This window comes from Dipodomys spectabilis, unplaced genomic scaffold (genome assembly GCF_019054845.1).
Source record: "Dipodomys spectabilis isolate Male_0828 unplaced genomic scaffold, ASM1905484v1 ptg000157l, whole genome shotgun sequence".
Lineage (NCBI taxonomy): Eukaryota > Metazoa > Chordata > Mammalia > Rodentia > Heteromyidae > Dipodomys > Dipodomys spectabilis.
In genome coordinates, this window is record NW_024870834.1 from 17,560,284 (window position 1) to 17,583,253 (window position 22,970).

General features: G+C 49.1%; 1 protein-coding gene across 1 annotated transcript in view; it reads right to left on the minus strand.

Annotated features, from left to right (window-relative positions):
• The window catches only part of Tmem63c (transmembrane protein 63C), a 64,173-nt gene that overhangs the window by 19,671 nt on the left and 21,532 nt on the right, over nt 1–22,970 (minus strand). The window contains exons 3-10 of the mRNA XM_042692652.1: nt 17,495–17,556; nt 12,768–12,975; nt 12,451–12,530; nt 12,037–12,118; nt 7,109–7,146; nt 3,693–3,835; nt 1,773–1,821; nt 184–292 (exon numbers count right to left, since the gene is read on the minus strand). Coding sequence (XP_042548586.1) covers nt 184–292; nt 1,773–1,821; nt 3,693–3,835; nt 7,109–7,146; nt 12,037–12,118; nt 12,451–12,530; nt 12,768–12,917 — 651 coding nt within the window. The 5' untranslated portion in view covers nt 12,918–12,975; nt 17,495–17,556. The remainder of the gene's footprint in view (nt 1–183; nt 293–1,772; nt 1,822–3,692; nt 3,836–7,108; nt 7,147–12,036; nt 12,119–12,450; nt 12,531–12,767; nt 12,976–17,494; nt 17,557–22,970) is intronic.

A 22,970-nucleotide genomic window follows, 5' to 3' on the forward strand; every position in this document is an offset into this window, starting at 1 on the left:
GCCCTTGCCTCTTAGGAGGCAGACCCTGCTTGTCCTTTGGCGTGTGGATAGGAGGTCCACTGGGCTAAGAGGCGGAGCTTGCTTCTGCCCTGGGTGAGGCCACCCCACAGAGTAGGTCAAGTTAGGGCTGTTCCCAGGCTGGGATGAATGCCCATCTGGGGGAGGGGGCAGGGCTTCACTCACCTCTAGGTTCTTCCTGGGCACGAACCCCAAGCAGTGGTGCGCCATGAGGATGAAGTTGGCGAGGAAGTATAAGAAAGCGAAGAGGCTATGCAGCCACAGAAGCGTGCTCCTGCCAGGGGAGCAGTGGGGTGAGGCCTCCCTGCATGGCGGGCCTCCCGGTGCCCACCGCACAGTGTCCCTAACCCCTGTGCACCTGGACATCTCTGCCGTCACCATCCCTCAGACCCTCTCTAGAGTTTCTCCAGACCCCCAATCCCACCCTCACCATGGCCATGCATTCCCTTTCCATCACAGTGTCCTGTTCCCCTTCCTGCATCAGTGTCCTCCGATCCCCTCTCGGGGTCCCTGCATGGGAGGCAGTGGAGGTCAGGGGCCTGGCTCCAGCTGAGAAGGACTTACTGAGCATTTCCCTGTACCAGGACCAGGCGGGGACCAAGCTCCTGGAGTATTTTCCCCTAGACTCCTACAGCCTTGCAGGGTGCTTCCATGACTCTCACTTCATCCACAAGGACAAGAGAGCAGAGTGTGCCAGTATAGACGGATGCACATGAAGACCCCTATGCTCCTCTGTGGTACTGGATTTTGAACTCAGGACCTCATGCTTGCGAGGTTGGCATTCTACCTCTTGAGCTATACCTCTATCCCTTTTTGTTGTTGTTTTTTTTCTTTTTTGAGATGGAAACTCAAAGGCTTTTCCTGGCCTCAAACCATGATCCTTTCGCACTCAAGTCTCCTGAATAGCTAGGATTATTAAGGTATGAGCAAATAGCTACCAGCTAGTGGTCTAGGCAAGGTGCTGGTGGCTCTGTGAGGGTTGACAGCACTTGGGGAAGGGATTGGCTAAAAAGATGCCATGACCCCAGTCTGCTGTTCTGAGAGTCTTAGGTAAACCTAGAACTAGAACTAGAGTTGACTAGAATTCGGGTAAACCTGCCCCAAGGCATATGGCGGGAATGCAGAGGCAGTGTGTGTGTGAATCTATTCACAATTGAGGGAACTGCTTTTGTGTGTAGATCAGCCAAGCCTTGCCAAGACACCTAGTGGGCCTCTGCAGGGAATAGAATGACCACATGGGACTCAGTACACAGTACAGATTGATTTAGGCACCAACAAGAAATAAACCCCTGGGCTCCTGAACTGTGTGGGAGCAGACATCAGTTACCTCAGAGATCATGGGTTGACCCAGATGCAGGGCCAGGAAATGCGATTTCTTGAACCTTCCATTGTGAGAATCAGAAGGGGAAGATGGGCAGGCTCATGATACATTTAATTTTATGAGAGCTGACTTGAACCCATGAAGGGTGGCAGGCAGAGATTGACTATCTTGAATCTCTCCTTTGTAAAGGGTCTCTGCCTCTTGGGAGAGATCAAAAGCTGGAACTACTAAGAAAATGGGAGTGGCCAGTTGGGGTAGTTCCATCATGATAGACAGGGACATGGAGGTACTGAGTCCTCCCCCACCAAAAGAATAAACTTCTGGCATCCCATTCAGGACCTGGGTTCCTGGGAGAAACAGTCCTTGCATGGCGTTCATGCTCCCCACTGATGCCCAGCCAGTAGAACGGGAGGTAAGATGATCAGGTACCTACTCTGTGGAGACATTGACAATGGTGGTCCGAGCAAAGTGACTGTTCCAATCTGAAAGAGAAAAAAAAAAACGATTCCAACCTTGAGCTTGGACAGTACTCCAGGATTCAAGCTTCCTAAAGGAACACTCAAGTTCTAAAGATGCTGTCCTTCCTTCTTGCTCCCCAGAGCTTGTCCTCAACTTCCAACAAAAGACATCCTCCCATTCTTAGGAGAGGAACACAAAGGCTCAGTGACTGTGTGCATCTGATCATATAAAATATTCACTGAAATGAACTCCAGGAGATGGAAACGAGAGGGGTTTTTTTCCTTCGTTGCTGTTTTTGTTTTCCTTTCTTTTTGTTTTGTTAGTTTATCTGTCTTTAGGAGGGTAATGGAGGGCACAGAAATGGAGGGACAAAAAATGCAGCAGTGATGCTCACTAGACACTGTGTGGAAAATGAAGTACAACATGTGGGTGGGGACAAGAGGGAAAAACTGGGAGAGAGTGAAGGGAGGGGTGACAATGCACATAGGAAATGTACTCATTACCTGCCTATGTCAGTGTAACCCCCCTATCTATCACTGTTACAATAACAGTTTTTAAAAAATGAAGAAAACCACCCCCAGCTAGCACCGATGAACGCTCTTGGCTGTAAAATGACACCAAGTGTTTGTGGGACAGCCCTAGGACATGATTTCAGAACAAGAACCCAGCAAAGCTTGTGGAAATGGGCTCTCCAGCCAGAATGATAAAAATGACAAACTCTGGTTACAATCACAAGAACCCAAAATTCCAGCAAATGGGACTCTGCCTCATTTGAATGGGATGATTTAGTATGCAGGTTCAAGCCATGTTTAGTTTTTTGTTTTTTTGTTATTGTTTTGCCAGTCCTGGGGCTTGAACTCAGGGCCTGGGCACTGTCCCTGAGCTGCTTTTGCTCAAGGCTAGCCCTCAACCACTTGAGCCACAGTGCTACTTCTGGCTTTTTCTGTTTGTACTGCTTTTTCTATGGTACTGAGGAATGGAACCCAGGGCTTCATGCATGTGAGGCAAGCACTCTACCACTAAGCCACCTTCCCAGCCCTCAAGGCATGTTTTGTGAAGTATGTCTAAGGGTCCTGCACGATGTTATTGCTGCCCACATATTCATTCTCAGGACAAGAATCTGGAAAGGCGAGAGTCAGAGTTTGTCACTATGGGGGTCCAGACACTCAGTGTGCTACACTGATTACATGAGGCCCACTTCTGGCTGAGGACAGGATCAAGGAACAGCTGATGTCCCCCTGGAACCTCAGGTGCCATTGAACTACCCAGCTGTCCAGCCACCCTGCAGCTCTGTCCTGCGATTCTCAGGCAACTGCACCTCTAGTCTCTGGGCACCTACTGGATACCAGGCACTCGACATTACCTCTCAACACCACCATCAGGTTGGCAAACCTGATTTGCCTAAGATGAGGTTGAATCATGGGTTAACTTGGATGAAAGTGTTTTCTGGGGAACAGATGGGGGCAAACGTTGTGGAGTGATGATTTTTGTGTCTTTGAAACCAGGCCCTCACTCACAGTGCTATTTAGCCTGCAACACTGAATGTGGGTAGAAGGCAATCCTAGATGACAAACTCTGCATTTACAGTGCTATGTCCACCAGGGTGAGTATAGAAGCAGTCAAGTTCATGGACCCCTGTAGCAAGCCACATAATCTTACAAAGGCCTCCACAAAACACCTGGCCCAGTGCTATGTAGGCATACGAGTAAACAATTCCAGACTGAATGGTAGTATGCCCCGGTGATGCACCACATCCTAGGTAGAACAAAGCATTATGGTCTCCATCCAGGTATCTATCCTCTCTTCCCCATAAACATCCCCAGCTCTGTTCAGCCTACCATGCTGCCTCTGAGGTCTAGTGGCCAAGGGCCAAGGCCCACTGAGGGCTGCTTACCCAGAACAGTTCCAGCGTAGTTGATGGGCAAAATGACGCCCAGGGAGGGGATGCAGAGGATGAGCACGAAGAGGATGAGGTGGTACTGGAACATGATGTAGATGCGTGCGTCATCCCCACACTTGTTAATCAGATCCTGGTCCCTGGAGGAGACACAAACGAGGACATGCCTCAGGAACAGGTGCAGCCACGGCTTCCATGGGATAGGGGAGGAGAAAGATGACTCCCCTACCCCCAGCTGTAATTCTGAGGGAAGTATTACTCTTCTTCACAAGGCATCAAGTGTGCTTGATGTGTACCTCAGTGAACTCAGAGGCATATTAAAGAGGGAAGCTGGGCTCCAGGTGCCAAGTGGAGGAACCAGAGCTTGTGAACTCCATCCATGGGCACCAACCATCCTTCCATTCCTTCGCACACTTCAGAGCTTGCCAGGTTACAGGCACCTACTGAAGCTCTAAGTGAGACTGACGTGTACCCTGTTCAAAAAGCGGTTCATTTGGATTCCTTAAATTATAGGGAATTTTTTTTGTTGACCATGGGGTTTGAACTTGGGGCCTGGGCACTGTATCTCTGCTCTTTTGCTCAAGGCTAGCACACTATTTTTTTGAGCCACAGCTCCACTTCCTAAAAGAATTCTTAAAACCCACAATGAGATCATGTACCATACTACCAGGCCAGCCAGAATGAGAAAGCTAGATGATGCCAAAGGTTAGTGAGGGAGGATGTGGAACGTTGGGAGCTCCGTGTGGGTGGACACTGCTCAGCCATGTTGACAGCCTTGTCTACTGAAATGGGATGTATGCACACCCTATGACCGTAATTCTACTGCTAGGTTACTACCCAACAGAAATGCATGACATGTGCATTCAGAGACATGTTAGAATCTCATAGATGCATTATCTGTAACATCCATGACTGGAAACCTCTTAGATGTCTATCAAAGAAAGGTAGGATGGACTTAAGAACTGTTTACATATGCACATATATAACTTCATAGTGAGTGTGATATGCATGCATATGTAATTATATAATTTTAAAAAGGAGTGACTCCTAGCTGAACCTATATATACAATGCTGAGCGAAAGATACACCAGGCATAAACAGCACATATGGTATGATTTCCTATATAAATTTCAAAAATAGATGCTACTGAGCCATATAGTTAGGGAGGTTAGAGGTCAGAACAGTGGCTATTGGTGGAGACAAGGGGGGGGCATTGGGATAGCGAGAAGGGGGTTTCTGGGGGCAAAGTGCTAATTCTGGACCTGGAGGGTGGGAGCAAAGGTTCTGTGTTGTGATAACTGAGTTGTGTATGTTTTGTGTACCTTTATATGTGTGTGTGTGTGTGTGTGTGTGTGTGTGTGTGTGTGTGTGTGTTAAACTTCAATTTAAAGTGTAAAAGCAACATACATCTATAGAGACACTTTGGGGAATGAGAGGATGATGTCTATGACACCCTTGGTAAGATGGATACAATCGTGTATGTGTATGATCGTGTTTTGTTGTGCTGGTGACTGGTATGGCTTCAATCCCCTGCAAAACTCACAATGGAATGGGTTCCCATCATAAAGAAGGTGGAAGGTTAATCTGACTGTGGTTTTTAGAGGCTGGGCCTTTAAGAGGTGACGAGGATTAGACAGGGTCACCAAAGTAGAGCCTTGTGATCCAATCTTGGTGGCTTTCTGAGAGGCACCAGGACACACACACACACACACACACACACACACACACACACACACAAGCACAACCCCTGTCTTTTTGTTTTGTTTTGTTTTTTGGTTGTGGGGCTTGAACTCTGGGCCTGGGTGTTGTCTCTGAGCTCTTCAGCTCAAGGCAAGCGTTCTACCACTTGAGCCACAGCGCCACTTCAGGTTTTCTGATGGTTAACTGGAGATAAGAGTCTCATGGACTTTCCTGCCCAGGCTGGCTTTGAACCTTGATCCTCAAGTCTCAGCCTCCTAAGTAGCCAGGATTATAGGCATGAGCCACCGGCAACCGGCTCACTCCCTGTCTTTTGCCAGGTTGTGTCCTGCATAGCTTTGGGCCTCCGCTGGCAAGAAGACCATCACTCAATGTAGTCTCCCTTTGCCCTTGGGCCAGGTCTGTGAGCCAAAACCTCTTTCCCCTATGACTTACCCAGTCTATGGTATTATGTTGTTGGCATAGAAAAATAGACTGAGGCTGTGCTGAGTGGACTATCCAGCCTCTTCTCTTCTAAAATTACCAAGTCTTGGTTATGTCATTACAGTAAAGAATATACCGCTATACTGTACTGGTTGATTTAAAACTACAAAATTAGTGAACGCTTATAAAAAATAAACTTCCCTGGAAACTGTTGACAGGGGTTGCAGTTGTAGCAGACTCCTCCCTTAGTGATGGTGCATCTGTGCTAGCTTGGGAACGTTTAACAAATCAACAGAGCAAAACCAGAGAGGAAGCCATGAAATACGAAAGTCTCCTTTTACTTGGCCATGCGTGGCTAAGAGTGGAGAGACCAATTCTTGACTTACACACAGAGGAGCTGCTTCATTCCCTAGGGACTGACTAGTGGCAGGAAATACTAGAGGCGCCATGGGATCCCCCTGTCCTAGGCCCAGCTCAGGATTCCCAACACCAACTCAGCGTTCCCTGTGCCCTCTAAGGTCCCAGGACCTTCAGGAGATCTGGAAAACAGAAGAGCCATGACTCCTGAGGGCAGGTTCTTGTGAGAAAGTAGAAGGCTCCCAGCAAAGCTAATTATAGAAATAGGAGTGGACATCCTCCTCAGGCCACTGGAGAGGGGTAGGAAGGACAAACAGGAAAGAACTGACCTGGAGGAAAGACACTGAGGAGGAGACCAGGATCATGCCCAGTTCTGCGCATGTGCAGAGCAGAGCTGTGTATGCACGTATATGTAGGCATGCGAGCATTCCGTGTGTGCACATGCATGTACATGCACTGAGGATATAGACTCCCAGTAAATGTCAGCTCAACCGAAGCCTCTGCTTGTGTGTGGGAGTCAGGAGAGAAGAGGTGTCCTGGAGTTGGGTCTGGCACAGAAATCCAGCAGAGGCGGTGGGCAGGGCTGCCCCTTTGTAATTTGGGGGTGAAGAAAGGAAGTCCGCCCTTCGTTTGCTTCCTGTTGAGAAGTATGATGGATTCTGGCCACTGACACCAAGGGAGAGCAGGAGAAAGGATTTCTTTTCCTAATCTGATACGCACGGGAGTCAATGATTCAACCCTTAAATGTCATCCTTCCCCGAAGACAGGGGGGCAGTCCACGTTACATTCATCAGTGATTACACAGGAAAGGACTCTCTGCTGTACTAGGCACAGATCTCAAGGTTGTCATCCTGGGCCGGGGGACCCTGCTCATCTCTCCAGAGACTCCCTACCTCCATCCTCCCACCACCAGGTGACTGAGCGCAGGCACTTACTTCATGGTCAAACTGTTGAAAAGCCAGGAACAGAAGCCCTGGGGGGAAGGAGAGAAACCAAGAGTAAATCAGTCCTGGCCAGCTGGGCTTGCCTCTGGAGACCCCACAGAGCACTGCCGTCATCTTGGGCTCCTATGGCAGTGCCCAGGAGGGGCCTTCTTCCTGCTAAAGGGCTGCATGGAATTGGGGTGACCAGTGAGGGAGATGATTACCCTCAGAAGTGAGTGGTCAATCCTGCCATCCTGAAACAGGAAATGAGGCTCAGGGAATTGGGCATGGGTCTGGAAGGATGGAAGAGACCTTGAGTAGATACCTGCTACTTTACGTCTGTCTCTTGGAGCTTCCTTCTGGGAGCATTGCTCTCAGGTGTGTGTAGTCCAGGGCTCTGTCCAGCAAACAGGGCATTGCTGCCAGTGGTCAGCTGACCAGTGGAAACTTGATCCAAAGAAGTCAGTTAAAATTCTTTTAATGGGATTTATATGGATGATGATGTCTCGAGTTCTCATGCTTCAGTAAACACCATGAAGCCTGTGGTAGGTTTTTTTGTTTTGTTTTGTTTTGCTTGAACTCAGGGCCTAGAAGCTGTCCCTTAGCATTTTTTTTTTGTTGTTGTTATTCAAGGCTAGCACTCTACCACTTGAGCCAAAATTCCACTTCTGGCTTTTTGCTGGTTCGTCAAGAGTCTCATGGACTTTCCCACCTGGGCCGTTTTCAAACCATTGATCCTCAGGTCTCAGCCTCCTGAGTAGCTAGGATTTTAAAGGCACGTGCCATCAGTGTCCAGTCCTGTGGTGGTATAATGCCATCTTTGGTGCCATGTGCAGAAAGCTTTCCTTAAAACAAGGCCAGCTCAGGGAAAAGAAGTCCAAAGAAGGGGGCTGTTGGAGGGCTGGGCTTCCTGGATCTAGCTGTGCCTGAAGCAAGAACTTGTTTCCCTACACTTGGGCCACAAATTATCCATTTGTCATATAACGAGTTTGAGTCAGGTTTCTGCTCTTGTCCCCGAGGGTCCTGTCCTGTTGAAAAGGCTTTCTTGCAGCTCTTGCTGTCTGAAAAGCAGCCTTGGCTATGGAGAGGGAATGTGGGTGGGTGATGGCCCATGGCTCTGAAAGCTACCAGACTTGGTATTAAACCTCTGAAGGTTTAACAAAACTCCAGGTAAGGCTGAGGCTCTTGATTGGCCCAATTGAATAACATGACTCTATTTCCAGGAACCAGGAAGATCTACGTCAGAAACCACAGGGATTGGTGAAGGGTTTTTCTAATAGCAAACAACAAGGGCAGGGGAAAAAAATTCCTTGTTCTCTGTTAGCATAAAACCCATCCTCTACATCTGTAGAGACATGAAGAGTTTCCTCAAGAGGCTCATCTGTTGGAGGCTAGCTCCTACTGAGAGATGATTTGATATCAAGAGGGTGCCAACTTCATCAATGGACTCATCAATGGTGAGCTCACACTGAACTGAAAGGTGGAACCTGGTTGGAAGTAGGAAGTCACTGGGATTAAGCTTGTCGCCTCCCTCACTTCCTGGCTGCCTTGTGGTAAACAGCTAGGCTCCACCACACTCTCCTCGCCTAGGTGTTGTTGCCCACAGCAGCAACACAGAGACCTCTGAACCCATGCACCATGATAAATCTTGCTCCCTTCAAGTTGGTTTTCTCAAGTGTTTTCTCATAATGATCAAAGGTTAACTAATGCAACGTGTCTGGCTGGCTGATGGTGGCAATGGCCAGTCAGTGCAGGAACACCATTTCCCCAGCCATGTCCTGGGGAGCCAAAAGAAGGACGGGAAACCCAGGAAAGAGTGTGGGATGAGGGCAGATAGCATGATGGCGCCATCCACAGGGAGGGAGGACTTGCTGGATAAGAACTGGGCTGGGAGGCTCTGCTGCCCCTCCACAGCTCACTTTGGGGGAAGAAGGTACAATTTATTAAGGGAGCACACAGCTGGGGGACACACCTTCCTACGGATGTATTCTGCCCCTTGTCATGATAGGTGCGTGGATATATCCAACACATTGGTAACGACACCAACTAGAGTACATGCAGGCCTAGCACAGATGACAGGGCAAAGTTTAGAAGTAGAAAAGTGTAATCAATGAAAGTTGCACAGATGTGAGAGCCTGTCTGGGACCCATCATGTCCCCCACCCTGGTCTCTCTGATGGCATAAACCACTCAGAAAACTCAGCAGCTAAATGGCAGCCTGGAGGTGGATACTCCCTTCCAACTCTCTCTCTCTTCCTCCTCAGTCACCATAGGAAAAGGCCATGAGCAGCCAGCTTAGCTGATGAGACTGACTGACAGCAGTCAGTGCCCTGGACCTCTCTTGGTCCCCATCCTTCCCACCCTTGCCACATGGGGGCAATGATGTCTGCACAACTTGGTTGGGCACTGGTTGTGGATCACAGCCCAGGCTGAGGCCTCCAGAAGGTTGGCTCACCACTGCAGGGCTCTCCTCCTTATACTCTCCTTGCTGGCCTAGGAGAATTTCTAGCCTCTGCCACATATAATGATTTATCTTCTTTTAAAATATAGCCATCTTGGGCTGGGAAGGTGGCTCAGTGGTAGAGCACTTGCCTTGTATGCATGAGGCCCTGGGTTGGATTCCTTAGTACCACATAAGCAAAAAGAAAAAAGCCGAAAGTGGCACTGTGGTTCAAGTGGTAGAGCGCTAGCCTTGAGCTGAAGAGCTGAGTGACAGCGCCCAGGCCCAGAGTTCAGGCCCCACAACTGGACCCAAAAATAAAAAAATAAAAATAAAAAAAATAACATATAGCCATCTTAGCTAAGTGCTGGTGACTCAACCTGTAATTCTAGCTACCCAGGAGGCTGCGATAGGAGGATTGCGATTCAAAGGCAGCCGAGGAAGGAAAGTTGCAAGACTCTCATCTCCAATTAGCCACCAAAAAGCCAGAAGTAGAGCTCTGGCTCAAGTGGTAGAGTGCTAGCCTTGAGTAATAAAAAAAGCTCAGTGACAGCACCCAGCCTCTCTTTGAGCTCAAGTCCCAGGACCAGCACAGAAAATGAAGTGATCTATTAGTTCTTTTCTCAGCATTGAAGTTTTAGCTCAGAGCCTTTTGCTTATTAGGCAAGCACTCTACTACTTGAGCTATATCTCCAACCCTTTAAGAACTGTGGATTATTTTTCGGATCAGATCTTGCTTTGTGTCTGGATCCTGCCTGGACCACAATCCACTAGTGGCCTCCTCGGGAGCTGAGCTCACAGGTGTGAGCCGCCAGGCCCAACTGAGCTGGAACTTTGTTAACTTTTTGACCCTGCGGCGTTGAACTACACTCATCCTGATTTCTGCCTCTCAAATAGGTGGGGATTACAGGCCTGAGCTTGAAACTCCCTGTGTTTGAAAACAAGGCTATCAGATAAGAGGGGCTGGAGACCCTCAGCATTAGCGGAGGGACACATTTGGAAGCATCAGTATAGGAGTAACAGCTGGAATTTGAGTGTGGATGCCTTTGCTAGGAGAGAGAGAGAGAGAGAAAGAGCAGAATGAGAAAGGGAGTTAGGGTAGGTGGGGAGACCCCAGCTAGGTGTGGCGGCGGCTGAAAAGGGTAGAGGTGGAAGACAGGTGAGATATCACAGAGCCAAATGGATGCCCCACTGGAGAGGGAAGGATGGGTCCCTCCCTTTGAGTGTACCCACACTCTGTTAGAGTGCGCCTCTGCCTTTCAGCATATCTGCTTTGTATCTGCTTTCCTGCTTGCTCACTTACTCAATAAAGTTCTGCCAAGTTTTCTTTTCTTTTCTTTTTGTTGGTTGTGGGTTTGAACTCTGGGCCTGCGAGCAGTCACTCAGCTCTTTAGCCCAAGGCTAGTGCTCTACCACTTGAGCCACAGTGCCACTTCTGGTTTTCTGGTGGTTAATTAGAAATAAGAGTCTCACGGACTTTTTTGCCTGGGCTGGCTTTGAACTGTGATCCTCAGATCTCAGCCTCCTAAGTAGCTAGGATTACAGGCATGAGCCACCGGCGCCCAGCTAAAGTTTTCTTACCAGTAAAAAAAAAAAGATTGAAGGATGGTCTACAGGTCAGACACTCTGAGAGATGGGGTAAGATAGGGCTGAGGAAATCCACCGGATTTGGTGGCTGGGGGCTACTGATGGCCTTGGGGCTGGTGAGGTGACGGAGTGGGCACCACATTCAAGGAGGCTGGGGAGTGGGTGGCTGGGAGGTGAGGACACGGAGATCAGTCCCTCTGATCGCTGTGCCAGGCCAATGGACACAGGCAGCAGTGTATGGTTATGATGAGACACTGGAAGTCCTCTTCCTCTCTTCCCCCTTCCTGCACTCAGGTCTTCATTTGCCCAACACCATCCCCGACCACCATCTACAATGCAGCACCCTCCTGTCTCTGTCCTTGTCCCCTTTAAGTGACGGATGGATGCTCGTTACTGTCTTACATGCATATGTCTGGTTGTCTCCCTGGGCTGGAAGGAAGTGCTATGGGACACAACTAGGTCCATCCCTGGGTCCCAAACCAGCGGTGGCACACGGGTGCTCACAGCTGCTGGATGAAGAGATGGAGGCGCTGCATTCCTCAAGACAGGGAAAGAAGCAGACCATGGGGTTCCGTGGGGTGGGCTGAGGGAATCCTGGCCTGATAGCGAGAATCTCTCTGTGCAATGGAGGGGTGCCCTTCGCTCAGGCAGGGGCACGGAGGAGGGCAGGTCTGGGAACTGTGGGAAGCAGTAGAGATTTGAAAAGAGAAGTCCATTTTGAAAAATCTAAGCTATTATTCAAATTCCTTGGCAGCCTAGACGTAGGATGGTTAATATCTCCATCTCCAACAGAGTCTGGGGAGGCTGAGGAATTTGCTCGAAGTCTCAGTAGGGAGCCTGGCTGCCTGACCCCTGCTCTTTTCTGTACACCAGGGTCAAGATCCCTCTGTGCCCAGCCCACTCCCAGTACTCACCTTGTCCCTGCGCTCCATCTCCAAGGAAATCTCTGAGGGAGACGACTTCTCGCTCTGCTCCCCATAGATCAGCGAGGTCAGGCTGCCAGCCAGGAAGGGCAGTAGGGAGGTAGAAAAGGAGAGAGAAGGCCTCAAATGTCTGCCCTGCTCCCTCTCTTCTCCCTGGGCCATGGCTGCAGGCACGCCTCAGTTCCTCTGCTGGACATGCAGCTCTGGATAAAGACAGCACTGCCCTGCTTGCCAGGTACACAACACACTGTGACAAGTCTAGCCATGGGATCCAGAAAGTCTGAGACCAGAGGGAAAGAATGTGGCATTGTGCCCAGGGATGGCTGCCCTCCAATCCTCCTTTCTGCAGAGAGCCAGCTGACGAGACACCCAAGGGGAGCCAGGGGCTGACCCTGCCTTCCTTACCTGTCATTGTGTATCAGCAAAGCCAGGCGCCCATAGTCCCACGCGGCTTTCCGGAGGAAGGAATAAGCCAAAACAATGAGCTGCAGGGGCCAGAGAAAGCAAAACTGGTCAGAGATGTGGAATATGTCTTCCATTGAGCCGGCCTCCTGCATTCCCCTAGGGGAGACTGTGTGAAGTCCCCAGGGTCCTCTGTCAGGGAGGGGTCGTCCCTCCCACGCTCCTGCCCCCACCCCAGCCAGCAGCACACAGTGGATGCTGCGGTCTCCCCAGCGAAGGAGCTGGGGCTATACTCAGAGCAATGAGTGCCCAGGACTCACCACCCACAAGATGGCATTGAGGAACAGCACGGTGGGGATCCCCCCAAAGGGCTGCCCCTGGAGCACGGTGCTACGAGACTGGAAGCACTCATCCACGGACATGTTGCCTAACTTTCCCGCCATATTCAGTTCCTCCGGCAAGGCAGACATCCTGGAAGGTTCCTGGAGAGATGCGGGGGCTGGCCCCCACTCTGCAAAACACAGGAGGCTGCTGGGAGGTCAGGAGATGAGCACTGAGTGTAAGGCAAAGGCTGGGCCTGGCCAAATCAGATGCAGGGACCAGTGCCAAGGTTGGGGAACTGTGACTTCAAGACAAAGAGCCAGTGGTATACTCCTGCAATGGAATTTCACTCATTGGTCAGGAAGAATATTGTGTCATTTGCAAGGGAATGGATGGACTAGGGAAAAAAAAAACTCATGATAAGTCAGGCTTAGGGACACAAAGAATACATGTTTTTTGGCCGGGTGCTGGTGGCTCACGCCTGTAATCCTAGCTACTCAGGAGGCTGAGAACTGAGGATCACGGTTCAAAGCCAGCCCAGGCAGGAGAGACCGTGAGACTCCTATCTCCAATAAACCACCAGAAAACCGGAAGTGGCACTGTAGCTCAAGTGGTAGAGTGCTCGCCTTGAGCTGAAGAGCTGAGGGACAGCGCCCAGGCCCAGAGTTCAAGCCCCACAGCCGACCAAAAAAAAAAAAACCAAAAAAACAAGAATACATGTTTTCTCTTATATGTGGAAGTTAGATCTAAATTATAAACATATACAGACATATAAAGGTCTATATGCATAGAGACACAGACATAAAGTTTGGTGTACAGTACTTGGGAAAACTCCAGTGGTGTAACTTTTTGAAGCATTAACTTACAGTTTAACGAAACGAAGTAGAAACATGTTTTGTAAGGAGGAAGGGCGGACAAATTGAGAGTGTGTGGGAGACTATAGTTATAATATTTAAATGCATCATCATAAAACTAAAAACCAAATAATTTGAAGGGGTGGATAAGGTTGGGACAGACGGGGGAGAATGAGGAAAGGTGGCATAGATCAAGAAACATCGTACTGCTGGACGCTGGTGGCTCACACCTAATTCTAGCTACTCAGGAGGCTGAGATTTGAAGATCTTGGTGTGGAACCACCCTAGGCAGGCAAATCCATGAGATTCTTATCTCCAACTAACCAGCAAAATGCCAGAGTAGAGCTGTGGTTCAAATGGTAGAGTGTCAGCCTTAACTGAAAAAGCCAAGTAAGAGTTCAAAGTTCTGAATTCAAGCCCCAGTATTCTCTCTCTCTCTCTCTCTCTCTCTCTCTCTCTCACACACACACACACACACACACACACATACATACAGATACACTATACTTATAAGTTGACATATTGAATTGAGACTCCTTTGTACAACTACTTACGGAAAGTTTAAAAATACATTATTATATATATTATTTATTTATTTTTATTTTTTTTGCTGGTCCTGGGGCTTAGATGCTATCCTTGAGCTCCTTTTTTGTTCAAGACTAGCTCTCTACCACCTGAGCCACAGCACCACTTCTGGCTTTTTCTGTGATTAACTGGAGATGAGTCTCACAGACTTTCCTGCCCCAGTTGGGCTTTGAACAGCAATCATCAGATCTCAGCCTCCTGACCACTGGCACCTGGCTACATTAAAAAAAAAAAAAAAAAACTTTTATTTTTTTTTCTGGGGGGCGGGGGTCTGGTTGTGGGGCCTGAACTCTGGACCTGGGCGCTGTCCCTCAGCTCTTCAGCTCAAGGCTAACACTCTACCACTTCAGCCACAGTGCCACTTCCGGCTTTTTTCGTTTTGCTTATGTGGTGCTGAGGAATTGAACCCAGGGCCTCAGGCATGCAAGGCAAGCGCTCTACCACTGAGCCACCTTCCCAGCCCCTCCCCCAAAAAAACAACTTTTAAAAAGACAGAGAGGTAGCTCATGATGACACTGCACAATTCTTGGAGGTAACAATGACTTCAAACCTTGGGCTGTGGAGACAAAATAGCTCACATCACATTCCCTGGATGAGTTCATACTTTGTACTACTTGATCATTAAAAATCAAACAAACAAAAAAAACAGCAGCAAAATGCACATCCACCTGAGGTCTTATTGCCCCCCTGTGAAAGTTTTCTTTCCTTCCGTCCTTCCTTCCTTCCTTCCTTCCTTCCTTCCTTCCTTCCTTCCTTCCTTCCTTTCTTTCTTTTTTTCTTTCTTTCCTTCCTTTTGTCAGTCATGGGGCTTGAACTCTGGGCCTGGGCACTGTCCTTCAGCTCTTCAGCTCAAGGCTAGTGCTCTACCACTTAAGCCACAGCACCACTTCTGGTTTTCTGGTGGTTTATTGGAGATAAGAGTCTCCTGAACTTTCCTGCCCAGGCTGGCTTTGAACTATGATCCTCAGATCTCAGCCTCCTGAGTAGCTAGGATTACAGGAGTGAGCCACTGGCGCCCAGCTCTCTCTTCTAATATATAAACCAAAAACTTGCCCCAGAGTGGAAAAGTTGAAAAGAAAGAACCATTTTGTTTGTGGGATGCCCATGCAAATGGAGCTCATGGGTGACAACCTCTAAATTCTATAGTTCTCTGGGAAACAAAATACTCCTAAGGATTTGGGGGGCTGGTACAGGGTGAAGGACCCTGAATGGCTGAGCCCTGCACACGGAGAGGCCTGGCACCTGCCCAGGACCTAAGTCCATTCAATACAGGTGGGCATCCTGATGAAGCTCCAAGGCAGAGCCTTGTACTTTCCAGACATGGCTAAGACCAGGAAGAGCGGGTTAAATTGAAGGCCACTGGCAGCAGCCTGTACTAATTTGCCAAGTTGTTGAGAACATTAAAGGGCTTCCATTTGGGTTCCTCATCTGCCCCTAGAGACTCTTCCCTCCTATTTAAGAGAAGAAGATTTCTTCTCATTCATTCAAGTTATTTGGTGAGCAACTGTTTTGTACCAGACTCATGCTGGTGGAAGTCTGTGAATACAGACTTGTAGGGCTGTAGCGGGAAAGGGCACAGGGAGAGGGGTGAGGTTGGAGTTGTGAGAGGGAGTGACTAGCCAAGGCTCTCTGAGAGGGTGACACTGGAAGGAGGACCTGCAGAAAGCATGCAGTCACATGGGCATGGGGAAGCCTGCTTCAGCAGAAACCAAGGCCCTGGGTGCACACTGGCCTGGGCATCCCTGTGGCTGGACAAGGGAGGGGGAAGGAAAAGGAGAGGTTTGAGCCAAGGAATGGCTAAGGTTTTTCTCAGGTCTTTTTGATTGAAACTAGAGAGGGTGAGGAAGGCCAAACAAGTCAGCATCGGGGAGGGAGAATTGGCAGGCCAGGCCAGAAGCAGTAGGGAGGATCTGCTCTTAGATTGAAAGTGAAAGAACGAATTGATTGGAGGAGCTGATTAAGGCTTTCAGCTTGAGTGACTGGAAGATGGAGTTGCTGTCCTGGGATGGGAAGATAGAAAGATGGAGGAGCAGGGTAGAGGTCCAGAGGGGAGGCAGCCAAGGGTGCAGTTGAACAAGCTAAGGAGATTCAGACATGGAATCCAGAAGGCAAACCGGTGTTGCCCATGTGACAAAAGCCACCAGCATGGATGTCTCTCCGAGGCAAGGGACAAGATCACTGAAGGGGGGCCATGGAGAAGGAAGAGAGGAGAGAGGGGTTTGAAGTGAGGGCAGTGACCAGAGAGCAGCAAATGGCTGCAGCAAAGAGGGCAGCAGATTCTAGGCTAAGACTGGGAAGTTAGTTGGGCTAGGAGGAAGAAGAACCTGAAAGTTGCAAAGAAAAGCAAGAAACAGGTCTTTCCATGCCAGACCTGGGGTGCTAGGGAGAGACAGAATTGCCCTCCAGAGGCCCGTCCAGAAGAGTCTTGGTCTCCAATTCCCGGTGAGGAAGTGAGGGAGTGCAGGAGCTGGGGCGTTCCTGCGCCTTGCAGCTCTGACCACACTGCTGCCCGAGCACCCTGAGCAATGCACGTCAGGCCTCCCTGCCTCACTCTTGTCTGAAAAAATGGGGACAGTGCCATCCATGGACACCATTTTCCAGGGCTGCTGAGAGGAACGAGGGGGTTCAGATTTGTGGATCCTGTGAAACCAGGCCTGTCACACTTGTGAGCAGCCAGAAACACTTGTGAGAAAAGTGGATCTAGAGGTCCAGGACACCAGCTATGGGCTCAGGAGCTGGGGAGGTTTGAAGGATGGGGAGAAGAAAGGAAAGAAGGCTCCGGGTTTGGAGAGGGAGAGATGAGAAGGTGGTCTGGGAACCTGGGGTCCCTTGGGTCACCCCCAAAAATGGGAAGAGGACATAATGAGATTTGTCCTGGGAAATGAAAAATGCCAACATTTCTCACAATCCTACCCCCTAGACTAGTGTCTAACAAGAACCTTTGTAAGGTGCCCAACTTTCTACTCCCCCCACCCTTGTTCACCGTAGGCTGCCCAGGGTCTGATGTCTCTATCCTAGGCCACTGATATCCAGCCAAATGTAAAGTCATAGTGGTTTGCATTGAACACAGTATACTCCATCAGTAAGCCTTCTGCCAGAGGACCTCGGCAGCCACAATGGCATTTCCAGCATGGGTGGAGCAGGCATCTGAGTTCAGCAGATTACAGGACAGGGCCAACAGAAAGCTGATGGCCACTAGGGGGAGCCTATGTCAAGGCAGCAGCTTGATGGAAGGCATCGGGAGGCAAACCCTTAGGTAGGGAAGGCCCAAGGAGCTTTTTTCCTACCTGAATCAGTTATGGAGAGAAAGTCCAAGTCAGGAAATACCACTCAGCTACCGGGTTTCTTCCTGTGAAAGAACAAATGTAGTGGAAAAATCACAGACTTAGGGGTTCTCAGAATCTGTTCCTCTTAAGCAGAAAACGGCATGATTCTGCAATTTTTTTCCCAGTCTGTTGCTGTCTTTTCATTTTCTTGATGGAGTCTTCTGAAGTACATTTGTGGTGGTGATGGTGGTGTGTGTGTGCATGCGCACGTGCATGCAGGTACATGTGGGGGTGGGGAGGTACATGCAAACGTGCTTGAACCCAGGGCCTGGGCTCTGTTCCTCAGCTTTAGGCCACAGCTCAGCTTTTGGCCTTCCTCTCACCCACCACACACCCCCCACCCCCACCCCTAGTAATTGAAAATAAGAGTCTCTCAAATTTGTCAGCTTGGTCTGGCTTCAAATCACAATCCTCAGATCACAGCCTCTTGTAGTTAGAATTTCAGGCGTGAGCCACTAACACCTGGCTTAAAAGTTGACCTCCAAGCTGAGCTGTGGCGGTGGAGGCATCAGCACTGGGAAGTGGGGAAGGGTGCGGACAGGGAACTATATTGGTAAAGACCTGAAGGAGGACCGAATACAATGTTTTGGGGAAGAGAAAATGAAATTGTGTCCATCGATCCATCCAACAAGGTGGAATCAATTCACCAAGCACCTACTCTTGGCAGACACTGTGTAGATCTTGAGGATGCTGGGAGACAACTGCTATGTGCCCAGGTTATATTCTGCCTGGAAGGACTCACTACATGACCCAGCCCCTAAGTTTGGGCCACACGCTGGTTGGTGAGGAAGAAAAAGAGAAGAGAGCCCTCACCCTCTCTCCTACCTTACCACCCTCCTCCGCTCTCTCAGGCAGCAGGCAGAGCCAGTAACAGGGGAGGCTGTTACCATGGAAACCCAGAGAAGCACCCAGCCTTTCTCCAAACCCTGCCAGGTCCATTCTGGACATACCTTCTTCATTTTCTCAATCGCCCTGTGAGACAGTACTACTGTTATCCCCATTGTCCAGATACAGGCTCTGAGAAAGAGCTAGCTTTTGCCTGTGATAAACAGAAGCAGAAGGCCCAGGGACTGGCTTTCTGGAGCCTGGTACCCACAGATGCTAAAGGAACATGTGGCAGGAGCACCAGTCTGGCCTGCTGGGTGTCAGGGATTGTGTCTCTTCAGGCATCGGTTTCCCAGCAGAAGACAAAGAGGCTGTTTGGTGCTGGGGGTGGGGAGGGGGCGGGGAGATGGAGAATATGCTGCCTGAAGCCAGATGGCCTGGACTAAATCCCAGATCCACCCTGTGTGACCAGGGATGGTGACTTTACCTCTCTGAGTTTCTGAGCCTATACTAGAAGATGGGACTAATAATAACATTGTGTCAAGAGTTGTTGTAAAGATGGTGATAATTCACAGAAAGCCCGTTGCTTTGTGCTTGAGGAAGGAGTCAGTGCTTAGTGTCAGCCATGCCAATCCCAGGGTCATAAACATGTGTGAGATGGGGATGAATGGTCCAGATTATTAGGCTCTTCCCACCCACTCTATTCTGGGACAGGAAAGAGGAGCTGTGGGGCTCCCTCACACTGCAGCAGCAGGAGGGCCATTGCCTCTGTCCTTTCTGTGAAAAAACAAAACAAATTCAATCTTGCCTTTGGGCCAAGGGCAGGGGAGGAGGTGATGTTAATACTGGTTGGAACATTTTCTCTTAGTGGAGAGCATGCTGCCTTCCTGTTGTGTATCTCTACCCCATCTAGACTTCTTCCCATGCCTAAATCTGGATAATCCATCATTCTTGGTCAGGACAAAAATTTTCCTTGGTGACTAAGCAAAGGTTTTGCTTTCTCTGAGGTGTTCTCTGCCTGCTCCCTTCCAGGCTTCCTGACCTAGCTGTGGCTCACCTACAGCTGGCTTGGTCAGCCAGGCCAGCACTCCACCCTTACCTTCTTCCAGAGGAGTTAGACATCTGAAGGCCAAACCTCAGGAATGACCCGAGGGTTAGGATTTTCCAAGAGGCCTTGGAAAGGGGCCTATTTATGAATTGCTAACATTTATTGGGCCCTTACTCTGGCCTGAAAATATTTTCCATTCAAGCACTAGCTCATTTAATCATAGGGCACAAGAAACATCCCTAGATGAAAGGGAAAAATCAAGGGCCAGCAGAGTTGGACAAGTTGGCTAAGGCCAGAGTGCTAGTGAGCAGCAGAACCGGCCTTCAAACCTAGGTGTTTCATTACCCTCTGCAGGGCTGGCAGTGCTGGGCAAGGGCAGGGAAAGGAGTTGGAGTCTGAGTCCAAGGTCACAAAGTCCTCCCAGGCTTTCAAAGCAATGCAGCGGAAGCAAGCACAGGGGTGGGAGCTAATCTTATAGTCACCAGGCTGCAACTCCCAGCAATACCCAGTCAGCCCACCACCCCCATAACATCATAGCAAGCAGCCCCAAAGGCCTGCATTTGTGGTTTAGATGAAGCCACATCCCAGGAGAAGATCGTGCAGGTGGGGAGCCCCTTCCCCAGAACGCACAAAGCCATAGCCCCTGCTCCTCCCATCCGGCCTTCGCTTCGCTTCAATAATGCATTTCCTTTCTGTTAGCAGGTTCTCTCACGGTTCAAGACTCAGCAAAGAAACTGGAGGGGGTGGCACTGTTCAAAAAGATGTCCTCAATACCTGACTTATGTGACTGTAACCCCTCTGTAGATCACCTTCACAATAAAGTTTTTTTCAAAGTAATGAAACCAATATTTAAACTAAAATAAAAAAAAAAAATAAGAAAAGGAAAAAGAAACTGCTTTCAGAAGACAGCTCAATGGCTTAGGTTCCCTCCCACCGCTAGGGGGCCTGTGGAGGGGAGGGAAGGCAGGGGGAGTCACTGGAATGAAGGACTCTGGTTCATGGACTTGCACACATGCCTTGTCAGCTGGCTGTGAATTTTCCTCTGAGGATCGGAGAGCCTCTCCTTGTTCTAAGCTTCCCTCCATCTCCTCAGAACCTTCACAATCATGGTAGCTTGCTCAACTTGATCTATTAAAAGATGTTGTCTAAGTCTGGGAAAGGGTGGATGTGAGTGGAGAATGGAGTTTCTGGCTCCTTATCCAGTGCTCCCAGTGACCTCTCCTCCTAGGGCAGAGGGTTCTGAATCAGCTCGGAGGCATCTAGTAGATAAAGATCCTCATAACCCAAGCCAGAAATAAAGAATGAGAATCTCATCTGGACACATGGCCGATACCTACAGTCCCAGCTGCCTGGAAGACAGAGATAAGAGGATTGTGGTTTAAGGCCAGATGGGGAAAAAAAAATTAAGGTTTCATCTAAAAAACAAAACAAAACAAATTGCCCCCTTGGAGGTTGTGGCTGCTCCTGGGACAGGGTTGCAGACCAACTAATAAGACTCCTTTGTCACCTTAAACACACACACACACACACACACACACACACACACACACACACCAAAAGAACCCAAAAACAAAAACAAGCTAGGTGTGGATGTTATGTATCTACAATGTCATATGTGTCCACTGTATGGGAAACAGAGGTAGGAAGATTGTAGTCCAAGGCCAGTGCCAGGCAAAAATGGGAGGCCCTATCTGACAAAAATGACTGGAAAACATAAAGAGATAGGGGCGTGGTTCAAGTGATAGAGCACCTGCCTAGCAAGCATAAAGCCTGAGTTCAAACCCAAATCCTGAAAAAAATAAAAGAAAATCTCCAGTTATTTTGTGTGGTCAACATGGAGACCCATATCATCCTGGAGTTATTTGCAACAAGGAGTTCTCAAAGAACCAAAGTTAAGGAGAGAGGGTGAAGGTTTGGGGATAAAGGATGGTAGCTCGGTGACCCTTACATCTAGTTGCAGTAACAGCCCTCAAGGCCGGCCCTTTTATTCTCCCACTTTCTATCTCCCTCAGTTCCCTGCTGGTTTTGAAGCTATGGGGTGCAGGATCAAGGGACTTGCCCCAGGGGGACTGTGTGAACTGGGTAATCGGTCTGTGCTGGCTTCTCAGAACCATGGACAGCGCCACCTAGATCAAAGCGTTTCTACTGCTCCTGCCACAGCCACAGTTTGTGGCAGAATGACGGAACAGAGCTCATTGACGTGCCTACCAAGAGAAGAATGAGAATGACAACTGGAATTTACTGAGTGGGCTCTGTGTGCTGAGCACTGGGCCAAGCCTCTAACTCATCATCATCTAGTAACACATTTATCTGGTAACTGGAAAATGTGGATGGCCCTCAGTAGCCATCCCCAGCTCCTCCCAGCATGCCTTCCTATATTGCAGAACCTTGAAAGCTAAAAACTACATTTCCAGTTGGGTGCCCATAGCTCACGCCTGTAATCCCTAGTTACTCAGGAGGTTGAGTTCTGAGGACTGTGGCTTGAGGCTAAGAAATTCTTATCTCCAATTAACCAGCAAAAAGTCAGACATGGAGCTGTGGCTTGGTAGAGCATCAGCCTTGAGTGAAAAAGCTCAGAAACAGCACCTAGGCCCTAATTTCAAGCTCCAGCACTGATATTAGGAAAAAACAAAACAAGACCAAAAAAAAAAAAAAACCCTACATTTCTAACACTCCCTGGCAGCTGGCACTTTGCATACAATCAGGTGCCATCAGTGAGACATGCTGGGATAGACTGAAGGTAGAAGGGAAGAGGAACCTGGCCTCCTGGTGCTTGGGCTGAATTCTGCTGGCCAGCTCTGGTGAGGAGAGGAAGATCTCTACAGCAGCTTCAGTGCCTTGGTTCCCAGGAAGGGCATGAGAGATAATTGTGGCAAAAGCTGCAGACGTTTCCTGACCCCTGGGTTGCAGGGTTGCAGGGGAGGGAATGAGTACCCGGTGGCTCTGGGAACCATGCTCCTGATTATGGACAATGAGTAGTTTTTCTGATTTGAGGACTGTGATTTGAACCATTCAATGACTTTGAAAACATGAGATTCCCTGTTCTTACTAGGCACCAGTGGCTTTTGCTTATAACCTTAGCAGGATGCCGAGAACTGGTTCAAAGCCAGCCTGGGCAGGAAAGTTCACGAGATTCTTGTTTTCAATTAACCACCAAAAAAGCCAGAAATGGAGCCGTGGCTCAAGTGTTAGTATACTAGTCTTGAACATATAAGCTTAGGGACAATGCCTAAGCCCTGAGTTCAAGCCCCAGGACAGGCAACATTACTATGTAAATAAATAAATTTGTTCTTGTTTAAAATCCTAGGAGTGCTGGGCACCAGTGGCTCATGACTGTAATCCTAGCTACTCAGGAGGCTGAGATCTGAGGGTCAAGATCCAAAGCCAGCCCAGACAGGAAAGTCTGTGAGACTCTTATCTCCAATTAATCACCAGAAAATTGGAAGTGGTGCTGAGACTCAAGTGGTTGAGAATTCACCTTGAGCTAAAGAGATGAAAGACAGTGCCCAGGCCCAGAGGTCAATCCCTACAACCACCACCACCACCAAAAAAATCCTAGGAGTG